At 48.1% G+C, this 23760-nt stretch overlaps 2 protein-coding genes across 2 annotated transcripts; both read left to right on the forward strand.

Annotated features, from left to right (window-relative positions):
- The first annotated feature begins 30 nt into the window (after positions 1-30).
- On the forward strand, positions 31-4105 carry LOC310646067 (uncharacterized protein). The gene is made up of 4 exons (XM_083372263.1): positions 31-246; positions 1917-2056; positions 3057-3153; positions 3856-4105. The coding sequence occupies exons 1-3, from the start codon at positions 174-176 to the stop codon at positions 3150-3152; spliced, it is 309 nt and encodes a 102-aa protein (XP_083228389.1). The 5' UTR covers positions 31-173; the 3' UTR covers position 3153; positions 3856-4105.
- A 1715-nt stretch (positions 4106-5820) lies between these two features.
- AIFM1 (apoptosis inducing factor mitochondria associated 1) lies at positions 5821-22876 on the forward strand. The gene is made up of 17 exons (XM_083371767.1): positions 5821-6000; positions 8656-8795; positions 9997-10087; positions 10927-10956; positions 11894-12012; positions 12106-12236; positions 12762-12852; positions 13361-13445; positions 14486-14562; positions 14952-15060; positions 15980-16087; positions 17004-17092; positions 17766-17906; positions 18907-19049; positions 19994-20118; positions 21235-21431; positions 22626-22876. The coding sequence occupies exons 1-17, from the start codon at positions 5928-5930 to the stop codon at positions 22695-22697; spliced, it is 1821 nt and encodes a 606-aa protein (XP_083227893.1). The 5' UTR covers positions 5821-5927; the 3' UTR covers positions 22698-22876.
- The last annotated feature ends 884 nt before the right edge of the window (positions 22877-23760 follow it).

Consider the following 23760-nt stretch of genomic DNA (forward strand, 5'->3'; position numbering starts at 1 on the left):
CGGCGGCGCGGGCGCGGCGGCGCGCGCGCCCAAGGGCAAAGCGGGCGAGCGTTGGCGCGCGTGCGCAGAAGAGAGGGAGAGGTCCGTCCCTGGAAGCGGACGGTGAGGAAAGGAAGGTGAGGTGATCCGCTTCGGAGCTCGCGCGGGCCGTCGCCGCCGCCGCCGTCGTCGTCATGTCCCGCTACCGCTTGGGAGCCACCCTGCTGCGGGCGGTGGGCCCGAGGTCGCGTTTCCTGCAGGGCCCAGGTGAGCGGAGCCTCGCCGGGCGGGGGCGGGGGTGGGGAGAGAAACCTGGAAAGGGATCGAGGGGGTGGGGCTTGTCCAGGGGGAGGGGCTTATGGGGAAGCCTGGACCAGCGTTTCCCAACCTTAGGAACTTGAAGATGCGTGGACTTCAACTCCCAGAATTCCCCAGCCAGCATAGTGTTTCCCAACCTTAGGAACTTGAAGATGCGTGGACTTCAACTCCCAGAATTCCCCAGCCAGCATAGTGTTTCCCAACCTTAGGAACTTGAAGATGCGTGGACTTCAACTCCCAGAATTCCCCAGCCAGCATAGTGTTTCCCAACCTTAGGAACTTGAAGATGCGTGGACTTCAACTCCCAGAATTCCCCAGCCAGCATAGCTGGCTGGGGAATTCTGGGAGTTGAAGTCCACGCATCTTCAAGTTCCTAAGGTTGGGAAACGCTGGCCTGGACAACCCCCCCCCCCGTGTCCTCCCCTCTGTGTGTGTGTGTGGGGGGGGTCGTCTGGGAGCCCCTTCCCCTTCTTTCATTGCCCGATTTATTTATTTATTTATTTATTTAATTTCTATACCGCCCGTCCCCCCCCACGCAGGGACCCTCCCAAGCCTCCCGTGGCCGCCAGTTCCGCAGGAGCCGCTGAAGGGCCTGGCTGCTCGGCGCCAAGGTCGGGACGGGCGCAGGGACGGAAGCGGGTGCCCGTCCGGACGGGGCAGCTTCGCCCCGCCGATCCCGCGCCCTTCCCGGGGAGGAAGCTGGAGGAAGGCGGCGGGGGGGGGGGGAAGCCCGCTTTGGGCGGGGGGGCTGTGCGGATGGCCGGAGGGGGGGGCAGTGGAGCAGCCCCGGAGGGCGCCAGGTTGCAGGTGTGTGTGTGTGTGTGTGTGTGTGTGTTTTTGTGACTCCTTGCACAACGGGACGTCCTGGTCTGACCTTTAAAATTAAATTTTAATTTTAAAACAAATTAAAATTGTATGTTTTCCAAAAATTAAGGTGACTGCTCATTCTGAGCAACGTCCTAATGGTCCCTCCCCCAATACTTGATGAAAGAGCTGTGACCTCCCTAAATTTGGGAGGATGGGGAAGAAGGGACGTCTGAACGCTGTCCCAGAGGAGGGGAGACAGCGCCTGAAAAAGCACGTTTGGCTGGCAGCCTCTGATCAAGGGGACATAGGAAGAGCCTCCCCTACTAGATCTAACCGGAGGGCCGCTATTGATTTATTTACCGCCCATCTTGCGATTCAGGCGACTCTGAGCGGCTTACATCAGGATGAAAGGATATACTGTACAACAATGACTGTAAATATAAAAATGAATCAGAATTACAAAAATTAAAGTGAGCTAAAAAAAGGAGGGTTTGGAGGGGAAGCTGTGTTTGTGTGTCTGCCGCCTCTATTAGTGTATCAATCCATCTAGGCAGCAGCTTCTCCTTTAGGACCCCAAGCTTTACTTACTGTCCAGAACCGTTGACTTTTCTGAACACTAAAAGACAGGAAGATATTACCCAGAATAACCTGGTGCCTATCCGACCACTGTGGTGTCAACCACTGTCACCTGGCCTGTCAACTGGTTGTAATGGGAGCAGAGTCTGCTCACGGGCGGCCTGGCTTTGTTCTCACCTGTGGCTTGTTAAAGTGCATCACTGACACTCTTCCCTCCTCATAAATTGTGTTCCCAGGCCTCTTTCAGCAATGGAAGGCTCCCTCAGAAGGACAACCCTGCAGACAAATGGCCACCTCTAGTCTTGCATGGCGGTACAACAAAACACTCTATACCACCGTGGCATTGAGCATCTTTGCAGCTGGAAATGGGTACTATGTAAGTTGAGAGAAATCCGGTCTCACCTAACACACTGGTTACCATAACCTGTACTCCTACTTACTATGGGTGCCTCTGTTTCTCTGCAGAATATTAAGAGGAAGCTTAAAACCTAAGAAGCCAGGGGTGGGCTTGGCTCAGACTTACACTTTCTCCTCTCGTCGTTTCGATTAATTTCCTGGAAGACATGCAGAAAATGAAATGATGCCTTCTCACCATTTGGTGTACAAAAACCAACTTGCAGTCCTAGATGTTTGCAGAAACCAGATATCAGAGACACTAGAATAATCGAGTTTTCATTCTTTTTAGACTCTGGTGTTGTGCACTTTGGAAATCTCAGCTGGCTGTGGCCCTGACATTGGCAATGAGAATCCAAGTGGGCTACTCCATTATGCAAGGAGTGTTCATGGAGGCAGCCACCTAGAGAATGTCACAGACTGAGTCTGGAAGGTGATGGCATGGTTTTGTGGACGCTGGCCTTTTCCTGTCCACCAAAGAAGTTGTATTCTCATCATCTAACTCAAGCTCAGGTGGAAGCAGATTTTTACAGGATTGCTGTAGGCTTATGGCAGGCTTCTTTATCCCAACTCAGTTTATTGGTGGTTGCCATTCAACCCAAAACTGTTTTTAACTTAAGAGAAATTGGTATGGATTGGCAAACCCAAAGTGACCATTACTTTTTCGAACTGTCCATCACACTCTGCGTAGGCAAGGGAATGGAGGATGAACACGTGTTCACACAACCACACTGGAAAAATTTCTACCTTTCAGATCATAAATTTGCCATCTGTTTGAAACAGCTTAAGAACAGTTTCTGTTTATAGAAATTATTGTGCTTTCTTCTCCATCTGATGACTGCTTATTTGTTAAGAGATTGAAATATTTTTATGTCTAAAATAGAGCTACTTTAGCTATAGCAAAATGAAAACCTGGAAAAATGGGAGTTCCCCACCCCGCCCCCTATATTGTTATGTTAAATATTACCTTTTTGGTTACACAGGGATATGAAATTATGAGGAGGGCTCGACAGCGTGATGTGGACCGTGCAGAGAGATACGCGCGCATGGATGCCCAGATGAAGGCACGCCACTATTAAGGTAAAAGTGAAGTTGTAGCAGATTGGCTTTTATATTTAGAGGAGGAACTCTTAAAATGGCCTTTTGTAGACTAAGTATGCAAATTTCTAGGGACTGGCGATCTCTAACTGTAATAGGACGAGGACCAACCTTTGGAGTGGTTCTGGAAGAATTAACACCCAGGGATTTAGGTGTGAAATATTTAGTGCTTTGGAGCTTTGCCATACTGCATGTGCCATTTATTGAGCTCAGAAAGGTCAAGGATGTCCAACAATTAGAGGCCAAGCACCTCATCCAAATCGTTCAATGGCAAAGGATTTTCTTTCTCTGCGATTACTCCTGTGGAAGTTCATGTAGAATTATTTAATTTCTGCATGCTATGTTACCAATTAATTTACAACCATCGTTTTCAAATGCCGTATGTTTATCTTTTTTTTAAATCCCATTTCATTTGTCCTATTCTTTTTTCTCCATCTCCCTCTGTACAATATTTATATGTCTGACTTTTTAATAAAAGTTTAAAGAACCTGCCTGTACAAATTATCCGCTGTCGGGCAAATACTTTTGGTGAAATTTTATCATTCCTTGTGAGCAAAAACAATCAAGAGCCAAGAATTTTATGGCTTTCAAAAACCTAAAGACACGGAAGTAAAACTGGCATTTGATCAGTTAATATATTCTCTTACTAGTTGCAGGTTTGTTGACTTTCTAATCTTCTTCCAGGAGCTTGACGGCACCAGAAGTAATATCGACTAAAGCCACATCCAATTACTCATCTCCCCTGGCTCTTCACAGTGGTAAATAAATCAATTAATATGGGGAACATAACTCCAGAATACAGAAACAGCCATGAAGATCAGTTGAGTACTGCAATCAAAGATTTGGTGGCAGTTTCCTTACTTTAAACATAAAACTTTTCACAGTGACACAGTTATATTTAGAAGCAGTGTCAAGTAATAAAAACATGTGGAAAGAACAAAGAATCCTGTGGTATGTTACAGTGCAAGAAGATGTGGCAGTAATTGTGGATTGTTTTTCTCTCTTAGCCTCTACATTCTGTCGTCTATAAAGATGGAGACATAAATATCTATGAATACGAAGGACAGAAAAGCCTCTTGTACAGCAGTAGGGGAAAAAATGGCTACTTGGCTTTTAATCCCACTGTCAAAAGAATTAACTTTAGTATCTCCCTTTAGCTCTGTTGTTTCGTTCATATGAAATGAATCATTACAGAGATTTTTTTTCTCCTTGTATAAATGCTTGATATTTCTAACAAAATATTCTCCACTCACCAGTTTCTTTGGGAGAGTTGGGGAAGTTACAGAGCATTTGAAAAAGGTTTATTTGACGTATTAAGCTGAGGTTTGTTTGACCCCTTTTTTTTACTGATGCAACATAACCAGATGGGATCATATTACATGCTAAACCATAACCATTCATACAACACACACTAAACCAAAATCAGTGGTGAATCAGTTTCTTCCACATTCCGATCAATTTAATCCAGATTAAACATGTCTTCCACCCCCCCACCCCCCCAAAAACCCAGCCCTTTTAGGGCCAAATGTCAAAAGTGCACCAGCAAGGTGTCCTGAATGGATGTTTGTCAATCAGCCTTGCCTTCAATTACAATCGGATTACAGTATTGCAAAGGACAGACTTGATGATCTGAAGTCCTTTTTTCTTTTCACCAAAATTCACCACCGCCCACGCCCCAGGACTGTACACGCTGCATTGCAACTGCGTTCTACCAAGTGGACCAAGGAGAATGAGGTCTTTGCTTCTCCATTTACAGCTCTTTCATTTTTATTTTTATTTATTTTAATCCCATTTATATCCCGCCCTTCTCCAAAGACTCAGGGCGGCTTACAATCTAAGCACAAATCAAATCTGTTAGAAAGGATGCTATTTTTGCAAGCCCTGCGCTTCAAGCAAACACGCTTACCAAGTTCCCTAAGGCAGCGTTTCCCAACCTTAGGAACTTGAAGATGCGTGGACTTCAACTCCCAGAATTCCCCAGCCAGCTATGCTGGCTGGGGAATTCTGGGAGTTGAAGTCCACGCATCTTCAAGTTCCTAAGGTTGGGAAACGCTGCCCTAAGGCTTCATCCACGTCGGTCTACCTTTGACCCAGGAGTGTCTAGCCGACTCCCTACTGCTCTCTTGCTTCCAAATACAGACACGCGTCTGCAAAAGCCCTGAACTCTCGTCCACACGACTCCCCGGCGCTTCCTCGCAACCCAGCAGCTCCCGGCGCCGCTGCAGAGCGTCAGCCAGCACCGCCGAGTAGAGAGAGAGATGAGCGTTGTGGGGCGGCTCGTTCACGTAGAGCAGCGTTTCCCAACCTTAGGAACTTGAAGATGCGTGGACTTCAACTCCCAGAATTCCCCAGCCAGCATAGCTGGCTGGGGAATTCTGGGAGTTGAAGTCCACGCATCTTCAAGTTCCTAAGGTTGGGAAACACTGACGTAGAGCTCCCGTAGGAACTCCGGCGCGGAGCCTCCGCCGGGCTCGGCCAAGCGCCGGGCGGCATCGCCGCGGGAGGACAAACGGGCTGCAGCCCGAGCCAGCCACGCCCCTTCGCCACGCCCCGCCCCCCGCCGGGCGTAGAGTACGAGGGCCTAGAACGTCCGCTGCCGCTAGCCGGGCGTCGCGCGCGCGGCCGGGCGTGCGCAGGCCACAGGCGGCGATGCGCGTGCGCAGAAGGGAAAAAAAAAAAGTCCTCCTGGAGGGACGGGGAACGGCGAGCCGGGGGTGGCCGCTGGAGCACGCTGGGAGCCCGCAGCCCCGGCCGTCATGTTCCGCTGCCGTCTCAGCGCGCGGGTGGCGCAGGTGCTGGGCCGAAGGTCGCGTTTTGTGGCGGGGCCAGGTGAGGGGACGAGCGGGAGAAATCGGGTAGGGGCGGCAGAAGCCGCGGAAGACCCCCGCCCGCCCGCCCTCCTTCCCTCCTTCCCACCCTGGGAGGGGATTCGCTAGCCCGGCAGCTCCCTCGCCGTCTTTAGCGCTCCTCTCTCCGAGCGAAGCCCGAGAGGGGCGCCGAGCCTCCCGTGGCCGCCAGTTCCGCAGGAGCCGCTGAAGGGCCTGGCTGCTCGGCGCCAAGGTCGGGACGGGCGCAGGGACGGAAGCGGGAGCCCGTCCGGATGGGGCAGCTTCGCCCCGCCGATCCCGCGCCCTTCCCGGGGAGGAAGCTGGAGGAAGGCGGCGGGGGGGGGGGAAGCCCGCTTTGGGCGGGGGGGCTGTGCGGATGGCCGGAGGGGGGGCAGTGGAGCAGCCCCGGAGGGCGCCAGGTTGCAGGTGTGTGTGTGACTCCTTGCACAACGGGACGTCCTGGTCTGACCTTAAGTAAAATTTAGATTTAGATTTAGATCTTATTTGATTTATATACCGCCCTTTTTAAAAAAAATAATAATGTAATTTTAATTTAATTTTAATCCCGTTTATATCCCGCCCTTCTCCGAAGACTCAGGGCGGCTTACAATTTAAGCACAAACCAATGTGCTTAGCAATAGCCTTCATTCGATGTATATGCCTGCTTATTAGGGCTTTCGCCCCCCCAAGCGGCATTATTACAAAGTCAGCTTATTGCCCCCAACAAGCTGGGTCCTCATTTTACCTACCTCGGAAGGATGGAAGGCTGAGTCAACCTTGAGCCTGGTGGGACTCGAACCTGCACTAATTGCAGGCAGCTGGTGTTACTTAAGGAGGCATTAGCCCACTGCTCCACCAAGGCTCAAGTTGTATGTTTTCCAAAAATTAAGGTGACTGCTCATTCCGAGCAATGTCCCAACGGCCCCTCCCCCAATACTTGATGAAAGAGCTGTGACCTCCCTACATTTGGGAGGATGGCGACGAAGGGACGTCTGAACGCTGTCCCAGAGGAGGGGAGACAGCAGCCCTGCAGGGCGACAGGTTGGAGGAGCCTCCTGGCACAACCTCTGTGTGTGTGTTTGTGTGTGTGTGTGTGTGTCAGTGTCAGGTGAACGTCCAGGCTTTGTCCAGAGGCTGGGCTTGTTTGCTAGATCGCCTAGGCTGAAATTCATGGCTAAATGTCTATGGGAGGTTCTCAATCATCCCGGTCACGTTTGTCCCAAAGGTGCTTTTCCAAAAGGCAAAGTGGACTTTCTTGGGGGGGGGGGTTTCCTTGAAAACATTTGGCTTCCCTTGCAAAAAGCTTCTTGAATGAAAAACGAAATGTTTTCAAGGAAAAAAACCCAAGAAAGTCCAGTTGCCTTTTGAAAAAGCACCTTTGGGACTGAAATCCAGGGGTTGTTAAAAACTTCCAGCTGTTGCTCTGCCTCGTCTTTGCAAAATGCGTTTTCCAATCAATAGAAGCCAAACTTCTTTAGAAGTTTCAGAACAGAGATCCTAAAGGGACATCAAAGCTGTTTGTAATTGTAGTTTGGGGTTTTTAAAGCTTATTCCTTAAAGGCCTTTGTTGGTATTTGTGAGTTGTATATTCTATCAATGCTTGTTCTCATCGGTTATACTGAGCCTCTTTAGTTAAGTCTCGGTGCATAGGGAATGTTGCACATGTGGTTTACATGTCTAAGTGTTTAGATTTTACAGTTAAAACTACTATCTCCCAGAGCAGTGTGTTTGCCAAGTGTCACCAGTTGAGAAAGAAATGGATAAAACTTACTATTGCATATAAAACCATTTCAGTTATTTTCCCTCTATGTCTTATATGGACAAGTTATAATAAAGCTGTTACTTGTAATAATAAGCTACCAAGTTAAAACTGTTACCCAGCAAGAAATTGGTGAAATGCAGCATTTAAGTATTAAAGAAGCCACATTAATATAATTAAAATAATAAGAGGGTCAAAGGCTCCTCCTGTCTAAATTCTGTTTTATTAGAACTCTGAACCCAGCATGAAGATTGCCGTCCTGCATTGCATTAAACAGTTTCTTTAGCCCACCTTATGCACTTTGCTTCTTGCAGGCAACCCAAAAGAATTAAAGTTCTTCTTTCTAGTTTTCATTGAGCATAATAGACCAGTTAATCTAAACATTCTAAACTCTAACCATGTGAAAAATTTGGGAGAGAGCATGAACCTGAGGTGTGCTATGGCGTGTTCCTGCTTGCACATGGCATTCTGGGAACTGTAGCTTAAGCACTTTTGGACCTGCTGGCGTGAGACCGTCTGTTTCATAATACATTTAGTGACTTATAGATGCACAGATTAATCGGAAGTGAATGAAAATGGATGTGTGAATTTTTATTCTGACCATATTTCTGAAAAGAGGGCTACCGTTGTCAGCCAGTGTTTGGGACCAATTTTAAGTGATTCAAAAAAAAAAGGGTGTTCAACCTCGAATACTTTCAAGAATTGTGGACTTCAACTCCCAGAATTCCCCAGCCAGCATGCTGGATGCCTGTGATGTCAGTCACTGTCATCTTTGGCCAGTCAACTGGCTGTAATGGGAGCAAAGCCTTCTTGTGGGAGGCTTGGCCTTCTCTTCATCAATGGTTTAATAAAAGTGCATTATTGACAACCTCCCTTCCTAATAAATTGTGGTTCCAGGCCTTTTTCAGCGATGGAAACCTCCCTCACAAAGACAACCCTGCAGACAAATGACCACCTCCAATTATTCATGGCAGCACAACAAAACTCTCTATACCTCCGTGGCACTGAGCATCTTCGCAGTTGGAAATGCGTACTATGTAAGTAGACTCTAAATGGGACGCGGTGGCTCAGTGGGTTAGGACGCTGAGCTTGTCGATCAGAAGGTCGGCAGTTTATCGGGTCGAATCCCGAGTGCCGCGTAGCAGAGTGAGCGCCTGTTACTCGTCCCAGCTTCTGCCAACCTAGCAGTTCGAAAGCACGTAAAAATGCAAGTGGAAAAATAGGGACCACGACGGCGGGAAGGTAACAGTGTTCCGTGCGCCTTTGGCGTCTAGTCATGCCGGCCACATGACCACGGAGACGTCCTCGGATAAGCGCTGGCTCTTCGGCTTTGAAATGGAGATGAGCACCGCCCCCTAGAGTCGGAAACGACTAGCATGCGTGTGCGGGGGAACCTTTACCTTTTTTTAAGTAGCCTCTGGGTGAGCAAGAAAAGGAACCCAATCTGCTCTTAACAAGGTAGCTATCCTAGCCTGTAATCTTGCTTCCCGTGGTTCTTCCCCCCCCCTCCCCCCCGGGAAGTTAGAAATATTGAGGACAAATTGGGAATATTGGAATGATTGGGGGAAAAACCCCCTCTGCTGCCATATCCCAAATGAGCGGCGCGGTGGCTCTGTAGTTAAGGTGCTGGGCTCATTGGCTGGAAATCCAGCAATCCAGGTTTGAGACCCAAGTGCCACGTGAGAGGGTGAGCTCCTGTCCCAGCTCTTGCCAGTCAAGCTGTTTGAAAGCATGCAAACGCAAGTAGATAAATAGGTATCACTTCGGTGGGAAGGCAACAGCGCTCCGTGACATCACGCCGGCCACGTGAATGTGGAAATGTCTTCGGACAGCGCTGGCTTAGTGGCCTTGAAACAGACGAGCACCGTCCCCTGGAATCAGCAAAGACTAGTGAAGTAAAACCCGCAAGGACTCCTCCCCATCCCAAATGGTCCAGTGTCCTAAAACCATAGCATGGATTTCTCCAGTTGCATTAAAAAGATAAAAAAATGATTCTGGTTTTATGAACCTGGATCCCACAACTCGATAGTTGCTGATGTCCAATTTAGCTATTTCCGAAAGAAGCTCTCAGCTTCTCAAGAGTTGTAGGAAAGTCTTCCCAGCTGCTGCTTTAGCCGATAGGATAGCAAGCAGGCTCAGCTAAGCTATAGCAAAATGCAAAATTTGGGGGGGGGGGGGAAACGGTGCTCCCCGGTGCCCCTGTGGGGTTGTGAAAAATGTTACCTTTTTGTTGTACAGGCATACGTGATTTTGAAGAGGGCTCGGCAGCGAGACGTAGACCGTGCGGAGAGGAATGCACGTATGGATAGCCAGATGAAATCGCTTTTAGGTAGGAGGCAAATTGTGGCAGACAGTCTTTTTATAGCTAAGATCTGTAGGTTTTCTATTTTAAGGAAGAATTCTTACTGGCTTTTAAGCCCTGGAGAATGCAGGAAATTTCAGTGGAAATCTTAAGCTAGCCCTAGTTGTCCAGAAATGTAGGTTTAGAAATTGGAGCAATAGACCCTGACTGGACTTACTGGAGGATCAGAGAAGACAAAATGTTGAAGTTCTTAAAATACTAAACAAAGCAACCGTAGCAATAGTATTTAGACTTATCTGCTGCTTCCCAGTGCTTTACAGCACTCTCTCAAGCGCTTTACCGAGTCAGCACATTTGCCCCCAACAACCCGGATCCTCATTTTACCGAAGGCTGAGTCAGCCTTGAGCCAGTCAGGATCGAACTCCTGGCAATGCAACACACTGCACTGTAAGCATCAGAACAAAAGAGGACTAGAAACATGTTGGAAGACACGGAAGCTAAATTTACTCACAGCCTGAGGAAAGAACGTGAGGCAAAAGTTTCAGACGTGGTTGTGCAGCTCATCTCGATGCAGTCATGGGATGCACGGAGATTGGTTTCCCCTTATTGAATTCCATTTATATGCCACCCAGCTCACCGTTGAGCAACTCTGGGAAGCTCATGGAATGAAGGAAACTAATGGAGAGAAACTCTTCATGGCAGCAAAGGAAATGGAGTCAAGTATCACGGTATTAGGACTCAGCACTTAACAGCTGCACCAGACAGCTGTAAATAACAAGCAAATTGTATGTTCTGTGTCGTAAGATGCATCCTGTGGACCTACCTGCCCTTGATATCCTACCAAATGGTACATTCTCTCTTTTCAGAAGGCGATGGTTCCTCCCCGGCCACTAAAGGTAAGCAAGAGTCCTTAAAAGCAAGATAAGGTGCGTCCCCCCACCACCTCGACTAAGTTTAGCCTTTTTGTCCTATAAGACCTGGCGATAACAAAACAATTCTTTTTCCACTGTGATGAAGATTGATCCAGCAAAGGTGGGGGGGGGGAGGAAAAAGGGCAGTTGGGAATTTTACATTTTGCTTCTGTGGGATTGGTAGCTGATCGTTTGGGAGATTTTGGACCCACTGGGGAATTCGGGAAATGCCTAATATTGCGTAAGTTCATTGGGCCTCCCAGCTTCGTGGCTTTGATCCTTTCAGAGTCCCTTTACAAGTTGCTACTAAACTAAGAATGTCGTCAGAAGATAAAAGAATTATACACACACGGGGGGGGGGGGGAAATGTGTCATTGGGCTAAATCGCTGCTTTAATGAACTATTTTGAGGGGAGGAATTCTCTTCATCCAATGTCGGTTAAATCCAAGGGGCATTTTTTGTAGATATGGAGAAAGTCTGACTGCAGTTTTGTGCATGTTGTGTCCCATATTTGGTGCATATATGTTGAGCCACTTGCCTGCCAGCCTGCCTGCCCGTCCATCTTCCCTGGGTTTTGCCACTGCTGTTGGCCAATTAGTCTGCTGTCCATGCCGCTGACTCAGGAAGCAGAAGTCTCCGCTGAATGAACTTTTCCCATTATTTCAAAACAAAAGCATGTTTAGCTGCTTCCTAGAACGGAACTCATTGGCAGCAGGAAGAAAAGAATAAGGCTCAGCGCTCCTACATTTCAGTCTGCCTTCCTTCCTTCCTTCCTTCCTTCCTTCCTTCCTTCCTTCCTTCCTTCCTTCCTTCCTTCCTTCCTTCCTTTTCTTTCATACCTTCCTTTTTTTTTTTTTTTTTGGAAAGTGAGGAATTAAGTTTTGTTCAGGATATTTTTTTTATGCCTTGCTGTTGCACGCAGCCTTGCCAGCAGGTCCTCGTCCAGACGTCCCACCCCACGTTCCTTTCCTGCTGATCGGGGGAGGCACCGCGGCATTTGCTGCTGCCCGATCCATCCGGGCTCGAGATCCTGGGGCTCAGGTAAGCGCCCCGAATTTCTCCCTCTTTACCTGGTGGCTTTTCTGTGGCCTGTTGAGGCGCTGAGTGGTGCATCCCTCTGTTCCTGCGCTTCAGGTGCTGATTGTGTCTGAAGACCCGGAACTTCCCTACATGCGCCCTCCTCTCTCCAAGGAGCTGTGGTTTTCGGAAGATGCGGATGTCACCGAAACTCTGCGGTTCAAGCAGTGGAATGGCAAGGAGCGGAGGTGGGCTTTTGGCTTTTCCCTCCCCCCCCCCCATCGATCAAAAACGATGCAGGCAGCCCTCGTTTAGCGACCGTTTGAAGTTACAATGAAAAGTGACTTATGAGCATTTTTCTCCTAACCGTTGCAGCGTCAAATCATCAAAATTTGGATGCTTGGCAGCTGCTTCGTATTGATGATGGTCACAGTGTCCCAGTGGTGGGTGGGGGGGGGGAGGCCAGATTCACTTCACAGCCATGCTTCTAACTTAACCGCTGCCGCGATGCGCTTAACAGCTGTGGCAAGGAAAGTTGTAAAATGGGGCCAAACCTCCTTCGGCGTCTCACTTAGCAACGGACATTTTGGGCTCAGTTGTGGCTGTGAGCTGAGGCTGCCCAAGTTTAAAACCTTCACCCAGGGGTCCACGGAGAAGACACAGCTGCACCCCAAGGAAGCATTCAGCTTCCCTGAAGGAAGCCATGGCAGTTCCTCTCAAAGTCCTCCTTTCCTTCTCCTTGCTGACCTTCCTTCCTCTCCCTCTTCCTGCAGCGTGTACTTTCAGCCGCCGTCTTTCTACACATCCCCGCGCGACCTGATGTTCGTAGAGAACGGTGGAATTGCCGTCCTCAGCGGAAGGAAGGTGAGTGGAACGGGAATCAGAACGGTTAATCTTAGCTCCAGCTGCCTTTGGTTTGTAACCGATTTTTCCTCTGTCCCCACTCATTCTTCTTTCCGGATGCCAGGACAGCCAAAACATTCAAAGTGTGCCGTAAATAAATAAATAAATAAATAAATGCTTTCTGGCCATCCCCTAGTAACGCGATCCACATGGGCCGTTGTTCCGACTTGGTGGGAAAAAAGAGCAGCGCTTGCTGTAAACCAGAATTCGTTTGAGCAAGCCATGGTGGCCTGGTGCTGAACCTTGGACTATTTTGCATAAATCTCAGCAGCTGGTACCCCCCTCCCCCCCGATAATTCAGTCAAAGCTAAAGCAGTTATGGCTGTGCGTGGGCGCGACTTTGCCAGCGTAATGTTTTCGATAGAGGTGGGGTTGACGCTCTTTACAGCTTCGACTCGGATGCCTAGATTTATTGGACCAGAGGTGCCCAGAGTGATTCTGAACACACAAGACGCCTTTGACTTTGCAGGTGGTCCACATGGATGTCAGAGGCAACATTGTGAAGCTGGATAACGACCTGCAGATCTCCTATGACAAATGCTTAATTGCTACAGGTGAGGGCCTGCTAGGCTGACTTTATTTCCTCATCCACTTGAGCTTCTAAAGCAGGGGGTCCCCAACCCCCCATCCATGGACTGGCACAGGGCCACAGCATGCCATCAACCAGGCCACGCAAACAAGCGAAGCCCCACCCACCGGATGCAGTCAACATGCAAAGCCACGGCCCCTCCGATCTGCGGGAAAACCTTTCTCCATGGAACCGGTCCATGGTACCCAAAAGGTTGGGGGCTGCTGGTCTAAGGCAGGAATCCTCAACCGTGGCAACTTTGAGGCTTGTTGACCAACTCCCAGGAATTCTGGTAGTTGAAGTCCACAAGTGTTAAAGTTGCCAAGGTTGAAGACCCCTGGTCTAAGGCACTGCAGTTCAGCAGGACTTTCCCTTTTGAGGGGGGAAGAAGGGGTGTGTGATATCAAGAGCACCCCAATAGGGACAAATGCTATTATATGCATACAGATGATCCTCCACAACTGGGACTGTGATTTCTGTCATAAGTCAATGTGTGTGGTAAGGCGAGTCGTCACCTGATCAGACCCAACTTTAAAATGACTTATTTTTTTGGCAAGGTTGTTAAACAAGCCGCTGTGTTCGTTCAGAGAATCACAGGATTGCTAATGAATCTAGCTTCCCCAATTGACTCGGTTTGCTGGTAACTAGCTAGGAAAGTCGCCAAGCGCGACTTGAGGTGACCACGAGATGCTGCAAGCAGCGTAGTGCAAGCCGGTGGCCAATTGCCTCAGTTGCGACCACGTGACCCTGCAGGGGTGCGAAGGGGCCTCACGTTGCGAGTCCCTTTTTCCGAGGCTGTCGTCACTTTGAGACATCTCGAACGGGTGGTAAAGCCGAAGATTTCCTATAGTGACATTTGTGCGATGACATCATTGTGTGTAATTGTTCCGGTTTCACCGCCATTTGCTAAAGACGCTCTTGGGTGACGGCCAACTGACCCAAGTCCTGGAGAGCTTTGATCTAGTTTACTAGCTTTGATCCAGTTTACTAGTCCAGATGGAAGTTTATTCTACTTTCTGTTCTTAGGTGGTTCTCCAAGGAATCTTTCCGTGCTTGAGAAGGGAGGTCAAGAGGTGGAAAAAAGACTCACGCTGTTCAGAAAGGTAATCTGAGGAGGTACCTTTATTGTTTGGGATCATCCACCTCTTTAATTGGATAAGCCTATAATTAACAGAGTATTGGATGATTTTTTTAAAAAAAAAATCTTATTAAAATTTAGTTGATTCTGTTTCGTTTCTATGTTATTTGGCTGATCGCTGCATTTAAATGAGCGGCAAGAGAAAAAAATACAACTCTTCTATTCGATGTTCAGCCAAAACTTGGGATAAACAGCAGGTTTTTCAGAGGTCTCAGTGAGTCTCCGACTATAGAAGACAAATTTGTTTCTGTGGCAAGTTTCTGGTCTTGTGTTTTTTTTTAAAAAAATAGGAATTTTATTAAACATTACAATGGAAAAGAAAAACTAATACAAATTTGCACAATCTCATTGCAGATTGAAGATTTCCGTTCGCTGGAGAAAATTTCCAGAGAAGTCAAGTCAATTACTATTATTGGTGGGGGCTTCCTAGGAAGTGAGTTGGCCTGTGCTTTGGGGCGAAAAGGTGAGTGTGAAATATCAGTTGGAAGACCTGAATTTAAGTGGTGGTTAGGTTTTCTTTTATTAAGACATTGGAACCAGTAACCTCAAACGTATCTAGATCCTACTTTTACCTCATGAAATTTCAACACATCTATCAGTAGAACATTGGTTATATCACAGGTCTGCAACCCGCGGCTCCGGAGCCGCATGTGGCTCTTTCGGCCATCTCCTGCGGCTCCCAGTCCTCTGCCATGTGCAGTCCCCCCCCCCAAAAAAAGTGGGACTAAAAAAGTTCAACCAATCAATTCAAATATGCAGGGTAGGTGCATATCTCGCCTTGGCTCCACTCTTCAGCCAAACCCTGTTCTGCGCATGCGCGCATGTACGCGCATGCACACACATTTTTTGCGGCTCCCAGTTTTTCCTTTTGTGAGGGAACCGGTTCCGAGTGGCTCTTTCACTGTTTCAGGTTGCTGACCCCTGGGTTATATTAATGAAGACAGCTCTTCTTGTTTTCTATGAATTGTCAGGATTGTGTTTAATAATAATAATAATAATTAATAATAATAATAATAGGAACAAACAGATGTGCTGTTTTCCTGGTTTATTTATTTATTTATTTATTTATTCAATTTGTATACCGCCCTTCTCCCGAAGGACTCAGGGCGGTTGACAGGGCATGTATAAATAACAGTACAAAAATTAAAAAGAAATTAAACAATGCCCAATTAAAATACAATAACAATAAAAACAGTAAAAAATCCATTAAAAAAAACACTTTCTGCCTAGTAGGAAAACTGGAAAGGAGCCATCAATGGCCATCTTTTAAAACAGGCATGTTTGCAGGGCCCACAGAGGCCCCTGGCGCCCAAATTCCAGACTGAACGAATCATTTCCAGAAAAATCAAGTAGGCAGCCTAAGCTCTCCCTTCCCTTTGCAGCGCAGTCGAGGGGCCTTGAGGTCATCCAAATGTTCCCAGAGAATGGCAACATGGGCAGAGTCCTTCCTGAATATCTGAGCAACTGGACCACCAACAAAGTCAAACAAGGTGAGACTGTCAACCACTGTTTTCCACTACTGCTCTAGCACTGCTGGGGGCTATTTTTTTGCAATCGGGGGGCTTAGCTGGCGTGGCCTTCTTTTCGAAGCTGCTCTCTGCTCTTGGTAAAGAGTTGCCTCCACCACCTTGCGCTCTCCATTACCCGCTGAGTGACAGGTCATCTCTGGAAAGCTTAGCCAAGATTCCAGGCTGGTTTCATCTGGAGACCTTAAGAGTCGGTGGACCATAGCAATCCTCCAGCTCCATCTGCAATAGAGCTGTTGAAAACAGCAAAGGTGGCTAGAGTGAACCACAATGCCGTGTGTAAAATATCTTCTGTGTTTTCCTAGCATAGACAGCTAATGCAGGGGTCTTCAAATTTGGCCCTTTTATGACTTGTGGACTTCAACTCCCAGAATTCCTCAGCCAGTGTGGCACGCTGGTCCACGAGACATAAAAGGGCTAAGTTTGAAGACCCCTGAGCTAATGTTTTCTAAGGGAAATAATCACTGCACCGAGATGGCAAACCTAAAAATTGGGGGTCTGCCCACATAGATGTCCTTAATGCACCGTGTCTGTGCTCCTGCATGTCTCAAAAGATTTTAAAAAATAAAATCTAAAAGTCTTGCCCCTGGAAAAGAACGGTTGACTATTCTTTGCTAAGCAAACATGTATTGGGTAAGCTGCCAACGTATCTTTTGATGACTGGTGGCATTAAATGAAGGGCGAGTTAGGCCCAACCGTCTTCGTTTTGTCGTCTTAGGAGGAGCTGGGTACAGTCAGACTCTTGGACGTTGCTGCCACGCTAGCTGGAGAGCACAAAGGCTCCCTGTTTCTCCTTGTAGAGAGCTTGCAGTTGTTGACGATGTCAACCCTGCTTCTCATCAATCCTAAGACTGTACTTCTTCTGCCTTTCCGTTTTCAGAGGGAGTCAACGTAATACCCAACGCCGTTGTGAAGTCGGTATCTTTAGCTGGGAATCGGCTGCTAATACAGTTGAAGGATGGAAGGAAAGTGAGTAAGGCAAAATAAGGCTTGCGTATTTCTCTAGGGTTAAATTTATTTTATTTATTTTATTTATTTTAATTCCATTTATATCCCGCCCTTCTCCGAAGACTCAGGGCGGCTTACAAGCTTAGCAGTAGCCTTCATTCTATGTATATGCCTGCTTATTAGGGCTTTCACACACACACCCCAAGCGGCATTATTACAAAGTCAGCTTAATTGCCCCCAACAATCTGGGTCCTCATTTTACCTACCTGGGAAGGATGGAAGGCTGAGTCAACCTTGAGCCTGGTGGGACTCGAACCTGCACTAATTGCAGGCAGCTGGGGTTACTTAAGGAGGCCTTAGCCCACTGCTCCACCAAGGCTCTGTTAATTCCATTTGCTGTGAAATTCGTGGAGTTCCGGTGGGGGTGGGGGGTCTTGTTCTGCAGCGTCTTTGAGGAAGCTGTAAAACTTCTAAAGGGACCCAGCTTAGAGAACAGGGCTCTCTTCCGCAGGCCCAAGCATGTGAAATGGACAGGAATTCATATTCTCCGGTCACCTTCCATGTATCTTACTATTGTTCCGCCGGGTAACCTGCCCCCCCGGGGCAGAGACGTCTCTTTGTTCTCGTTGCGTCGTAAAATCCCCTTCGAAATGGGTAGTACAAACAGTGATGTCTGGTTTTTTTTTCTGCTTAGGTGGAGACGGACCACGTTGTGGCAGCTGTGGGCTTGGAGCCCAACGTGGAGCTGGCAAAGTCAGCTGGCTTGGAGGTGGATTCTGATTTCGGGGGCTTTAGAGTTAACGCTGAGCTGCAGGCCCGCTCCAATATCTGGGTGGTAAGTCTGGATGGCATCCCAGAGACCCACAAGCCTGTGGATCAGTCGGGGGAATCTGGTAGGAGCCTCTCAGATCCACCGTCAAGCTTCAATAGCTAGCCGTTGGACTTAATGACCGCAACGGATCCCAGAATTTCTCTCGCTAAGCCAGACAGTTGTTGAGTGAGTTTTACCCCATTTTACGACTTTTCTTGCCACAGCTGCTAAGTGAATCACTGCAGTTGTTTGGTAACACGGTTAAGTAAATCTGGCTTCCCTGTTGACTTTGCTCGTCAGAAGATCACCAAAGGGGATCACGTGACCCCGGGACACGGCAACCGTCATAAGTAGCAGTCAGTTGCCAAGCGTCTGAATTTTGATCAGGTAACCCTGGGGATGTTGCGGTGGTCATAAGTCCTTTTTTTTTCCAGCACCGTTGTAACTTGGAACGGTCACTAAATGAATTGTAAGTCGAGGATTGCCTGTGCTCCTTTCCTATTTGCCCCCTAAAGGTAAAGGTAAAGGTTCCCGTGCACATGCGTGCTAGTCGTTTCCGACTCTAGGGGCCGGTGCTCATCTCCATTTCAAAGCCGAAGAGCCAGCGCTTGTCCGAGGACGTCTCCGTGGTCATGTGGCCGGCATGACTGGACGCCAAAGGCGCACGGAACGCTGTTACCTTCACACCGTGGTGGTCCCTATTTTTCTACTTGCATTTTTACATGCTTTCGAACTGCTAGGTTGGCAGGAGCTGGGACGCGTAACAGGCGCTCACTCTGTTGCCCCCTACAAACAAGCAAAGCCAGCAGAGGGGAAAAAATGGCTGTAAAGGATTTCTGTCCTCCATCCTTGCACCATAAATTTGTCGGTCTTCTGCTCCTTTTCCCAAGTGGGGAGAAAAGAAAAAAAAACCCAAAGTGAAGCCATCCCAGCAAGCTAAAAGTGAGGGGGGGGGAAAAATGCATTTTTGCTCTTGAATGTCACGGCTCACGTTTCTTGTTCTTTCCCCCCCCCCCCCATGCAGGCGGGAGATGCTGCGTGTTTTTATGACATCAAGTTAGGCAGGAGGCGAGTGGAGCATCATGATCATGCGGTCGTGAGCGGAAGGTTGGCAGGGGAAAATATGACCGGAGCTTCAAAGCCATATTGGCACCAATCCATGTTTTGGTAATTTTAATTCCTTTTCACTCTTTCAGTCCCAGGGATTGGATTGTTGGGGAAAACAATGCGGACGGGCTGGTGCCTGGCAGCAGGAGAATACTCTGCAGAGAGGGAAGTAATAGTGGCAGAGAGAAGCTACCAAAGCTGGGAACTCAAAGGGGGGATTGTATCCAGCCGAGGGCTGCAGAAAAAGAAGTCCAGAAAAAAAAAATCACCAGTCCTTTCTTACACACTGGGGAGGCAGCTGGGCAACAGGTCACAATTTGGTGACTTCACCCCTCCCTTCCTAGACCCACGAGCCAGAACAGAACATGTATGTAGCCTAACATGTGCTTCCCAGGCAGCACGGAAGAAAACGCAGACACCTCTGGCCACAGCTGTGAAAGGCTGGAAAGAATTCCAGAGGCCCTAGTGCAGGGGTAGGCAACCTCGGCTCTTTTATGACTCATGGACTTCAACTCCCAGAATTCCTGAGCCAGCCAAGCTGGCTCAGGAATTCTGGGAGTTGAAGTCCATGAGTCATAAAAGAGCCGAGGTTGCCTACCCCTGCCCTAGTGGATGCGCTTTGACAGTCTTGTTTCTGTCTGGCTCTGCTCCGCTTGTAAACACTAAACGTAGCAAAGGAATCATATTAATTATGTTTAATCAACTTAATTATACTTGAATGATTCACTTTTCAGTGATCTGGACTTTTGGTCCCCCCCTGCCTTTTGTCAGTAGATGGTCAGAAAAAACTATCAATATTTTGAGTGTTTCTGTATCTGTGGAAGGTTTTTTTTTTCTTTTTTCGTGGCACCAAAAGAGGATGGTGTTCCAGGATATGTTCATTTTAAGTCCATAGGTTCAAAAACAAGACCCCCTCCCTTGGTGTCAATAGCAAGATGCCCATTATTTCATCATCCCTTTCTAAGCTAATTCCAACATTGTATCCTCTCCTGCTTTCATTTTAGGAGCGACCTGGGTCCAGATGTTGGATACGAAGCTATTGGCCTTGTGGACAGCAGCTTGCCCACCGTTGGGGTGTTTGCTAAAGCGACAGCAAGGGACACCCCAAAATCTGCCACAGAGGAATCAGGTTAAGACTCCTAAATTGTGCTATGGGTGTTGTACTCCATTGTGTGCAGCAGGCTACCCGGGTAGGTCATATCCTGGTTTCCTTGGGTAAGCCTTCCTTCATGCATGAACCCACAAATCCCAAATCATGGAGCATAAGGATTGGGAGGGAACCTCATTGACCCTGCCAGTCCATTTCAGGCAGATGGTTATCCGACTTTTGTTGAAGCCCCCTCAGCAGAGAGGCTACCATCTCCTAAAGCAGGGGTAGGCAACCTTGGCTCTTTTATGACATGGACTTCAACTCCCAGAATTCCTGAGCCAGCCATGCTGAGGGGAAAGGGAGAGGTTTCCAAGCTGAGCCATGCTGGCTCAGGAATTCTGGGCGTTGAAGTCCATGAGTCTCAAAAGAGCCAAGGTTGCCTACCCATCCTAAAGCAATCTCTTCCTTTGTGGCTTAATCTTCTCACCATGAGGAATTTTAACCCGGTCCCCAGCCAATGTCTACTTCCAGTCCTATCTTTGGAAGCCACTGTGAATAATTTTTGCCACCTTTCGGGCACTAAAGACCAAGTTCGCACGTGAAAGTCCAGTTAAACTGATTTATGCCTATACTCTGTGCCTGTGCACAGGAATCTTCCTGATTAACCGTCAGCACCTTGCTTGGAGTTAGATAAGGATCAGTGGAATTCAAGGGTCAGACTTAAGTCTGCTTATGACTACATAAAGATTCTAGGCTGAGCCCTCTTTTAACTCCACCGCCAGGTTCTGCCACTCAGCCTCCTGCACATACGGTTTTTCATATTTGACTTTTTATGTGCTTCAACATTGCCGTCACCCTGGTTTTATCTTCAGACTGAATATGCCCAATTATGTCAGCCGTTGCCAGTAGGTATTCCTGCCGAGGCCCTTACAGCCTTTAGCGCTGTCCTCTGGACACACTCCGGTCAGTGGGATTTCGTTAGGTTTGGGGCGTAGCCGCGGCATCTCTAGGCCTGAGCAAGAGACTTGTTTCTACTCGGTGGAAGGGAAACCGCTTTCTTTTGAAAGCACAGGGCCTCCCCGATATGGTGAGAGATGGAAGGGGCTCCAAGACCTCCGAGGAGCCAAATGTTGACCCCGACTGACTTGCACCTAGGAACTGGAATCCGTTCGGAGAGTGAAACTGAAATGGAAGCCTCGGAACTCAGAGTCTCAGCAGCCTCCCTTTCCGCTCCGCAAGCTCCACAGCAGGGAGAGGATTACGGGAAAGGAGTAATTTTCTACCTCCGGGATAAAGTGGTGGTAGGAATCGTTCTGTGGAACATCTTCAACCGGATGCCAATCGCTCGGAAGGTCAGCTTGCACGGGCTCTGCTCTGGGAAGAGGGTGCATGCACACGATCAGCTGGGTTTGAGGAAGAGGAGCATGAATGGGTTCAGTTTACTCTTGTTTGGAGTTCTTTAGCATGCTGATTTACTCTGTGTGTGTATGTGTGTGTGTGTGTGTGTGTGAGAGAGAGAGAGAGAGACAGTTAAGGCATCAGACTAGAAACTGCAAGATGGTAAGATCTAGTCCCGCCTTAGGCACAAAACTAGCTGGGTGACCTTGGGCCAGTCCCTTTCCCTTAGCCCTAGGAAAGAGGCAATGACAAACCACTTCTGAAGGGACTAGTCCGTGCAATCTGTAAAATTCGGACACAATTGTAGAAAATTTCTAGTCCTCAGGATAGAGCCGGGATTGCCAACCGTGCGTGCTTGCACCCCTTGGTGGTGCGAGATGATATTCCAGGGGGTGTGAAAACTTGATTTTCAAGTGTGTGCACGTAGTTCGTTGCCGTTATTTCGAACTTTTGTAAGGGGTGCGAGAATATATCAGAAGCGTTCTAGGGGTGTCGGATATAGAAAAGGTTGGGAGCCACTGGGATAGAGGTTATTAGCTTGGTCAAAAATCTCCATTTGCTTTATTTGAACGGAGCATAGTAATAGACCAAGGAAGTCAGCTCCAGCCTAGAGATGATGGTAAGGGAGAATGAAATATTTGCCCAATCTTGTGATAGGCTGGCAGTGGGAAATACAGATGTTGGCAGGTAGGGTTTGCAGATGAAGTGGAGAGACTATTTTAGTGAACATCTGAACAGTGCTCCAGTAGCAAATTCCTCTTCCACCTCATAATACCAAGTCTTTGACCTTATAATTATGGATTGGGTTAATTCTTTTCTCCCCCCCCCCCCCCCGACTTCACCCTGTCTCTGCCCTTACTCCACTATTCCTCAGTGGCAAAGAATCCATAACTAAAGCCATTTTGAGTAGTAAGGCAACCTAAAACTGTTCTAAAAATGCAGAGTTTGAAGGACGAGTGAGATACAGCGAAGTGCAGCGTATTTCTTCTCTCGTTTCTTGCCCTTCGCGGATAAAGGAAGCAGCCGATAACCAGATGGTCCAGCTTCTAACCGGTCTTTGGCCGGGTGAGGCAGAAGCAGATCCAACAGAGAGAGAGAGGCCTACCGCCGAAGGCTTTTACTGAAAAATGCTTCCTTTTCTCCTGCAGATTATCAAGGACGGGGAAGAACACGCTGACCTGAACGAAGTTGCCAAACTTTTCAACATCCACGAAGAATGAACGTCTGGTGGGGCAGTCTGGATTGCATTTTGCAAGCGGAGTGCCAAGAGTGGGGCACAGCCTGTATGGTCTCAGTTTGTGGGTCTTCCTCCCACTCTGGGCAAATGTGAATATTGGGCTCCCGGCCCTTTTTTGCACCCTGAATTAAATGAGATTAACTTTGCTATTACAAAGATCAAGCCGGCTTGGATTACCACTTCTTTGCTCTTAATTGGGCATTAAGCGGTGCGGCGATTACAGCTAAGTGGTTTGCGCTCATCAAAACCAGGTGTACAATCTTTCCCCGCTACTGAGACCTTTTAGGGCAGAGTAGCAGGTAAGAGATGCCAACTAGGAACTTTTATTTTGGACAATTTCCTGGTACTGCCGAGATGCTGAAAATTCATCTCGAGACGAGGTTCGTTTTTCAGTATCAAAAAGCGACAGGGAAAATTTGCACAGGTTGAGGGAACACGCGCCTCCCGCTTAAAAGCAACATATCTGAGGTTATCCGTGCTATCTGCCCATATGTGCATTGCGGCAACCAACAACGCTGCGCTGATGAGAACCACAGGGGGAACCACTTCTGTAAGCCACGCGCAGTCACAAGGGCAACTTTCCCACCTATGGCCTTCTTGGGCAGGGGTCTCCAAGACTTGTGGGTTTCAACTCCTACAATTGTGGCTGAGGAATTCTGGGAGTTGGAAGTCCACAAAGTTGCCAAGGTTGGAGACCTCTGCCTTCCGTCCTGGAGAAACCCTTTGATGTGCTGAGGGAGTAAGCTAGGTTGAAGCCACCTCTGTGGCTTCCTGTTGAGCACATTTCCAGTGGCATGGGCTGATTGGGCTAGAAACAACGCCTCCCCCTGCCTTCCTTTTGTCAAATCTGTTAAGACCAAAAGAAGACTAATGTTTTAATGAAGTTTTCTCATCTGGCTGAGGCTGCTTCTACAGCGGTCCCTTAATATTTACATTTTAAAGGTGGCCAGGACATTGTAAATTCAACCGACTTAGCACGTCTGGATTCTTAAGAATGCAAAGGGTCTCGGCAGGGCGTCTTAAAAATGGCAGCTCCGCAGCTGAGA

This window comes from Vipera ursinii, assembly GCF_947247035.1.
Source record: "Vipera ursinii genome assembly, chromosome: 12".
Lineage (NCBI taxonomy): Eukaryota > Metazoa > Chordata > Lepidosauria > Squamata > Viperidae > Vipera > Vipera ursinii.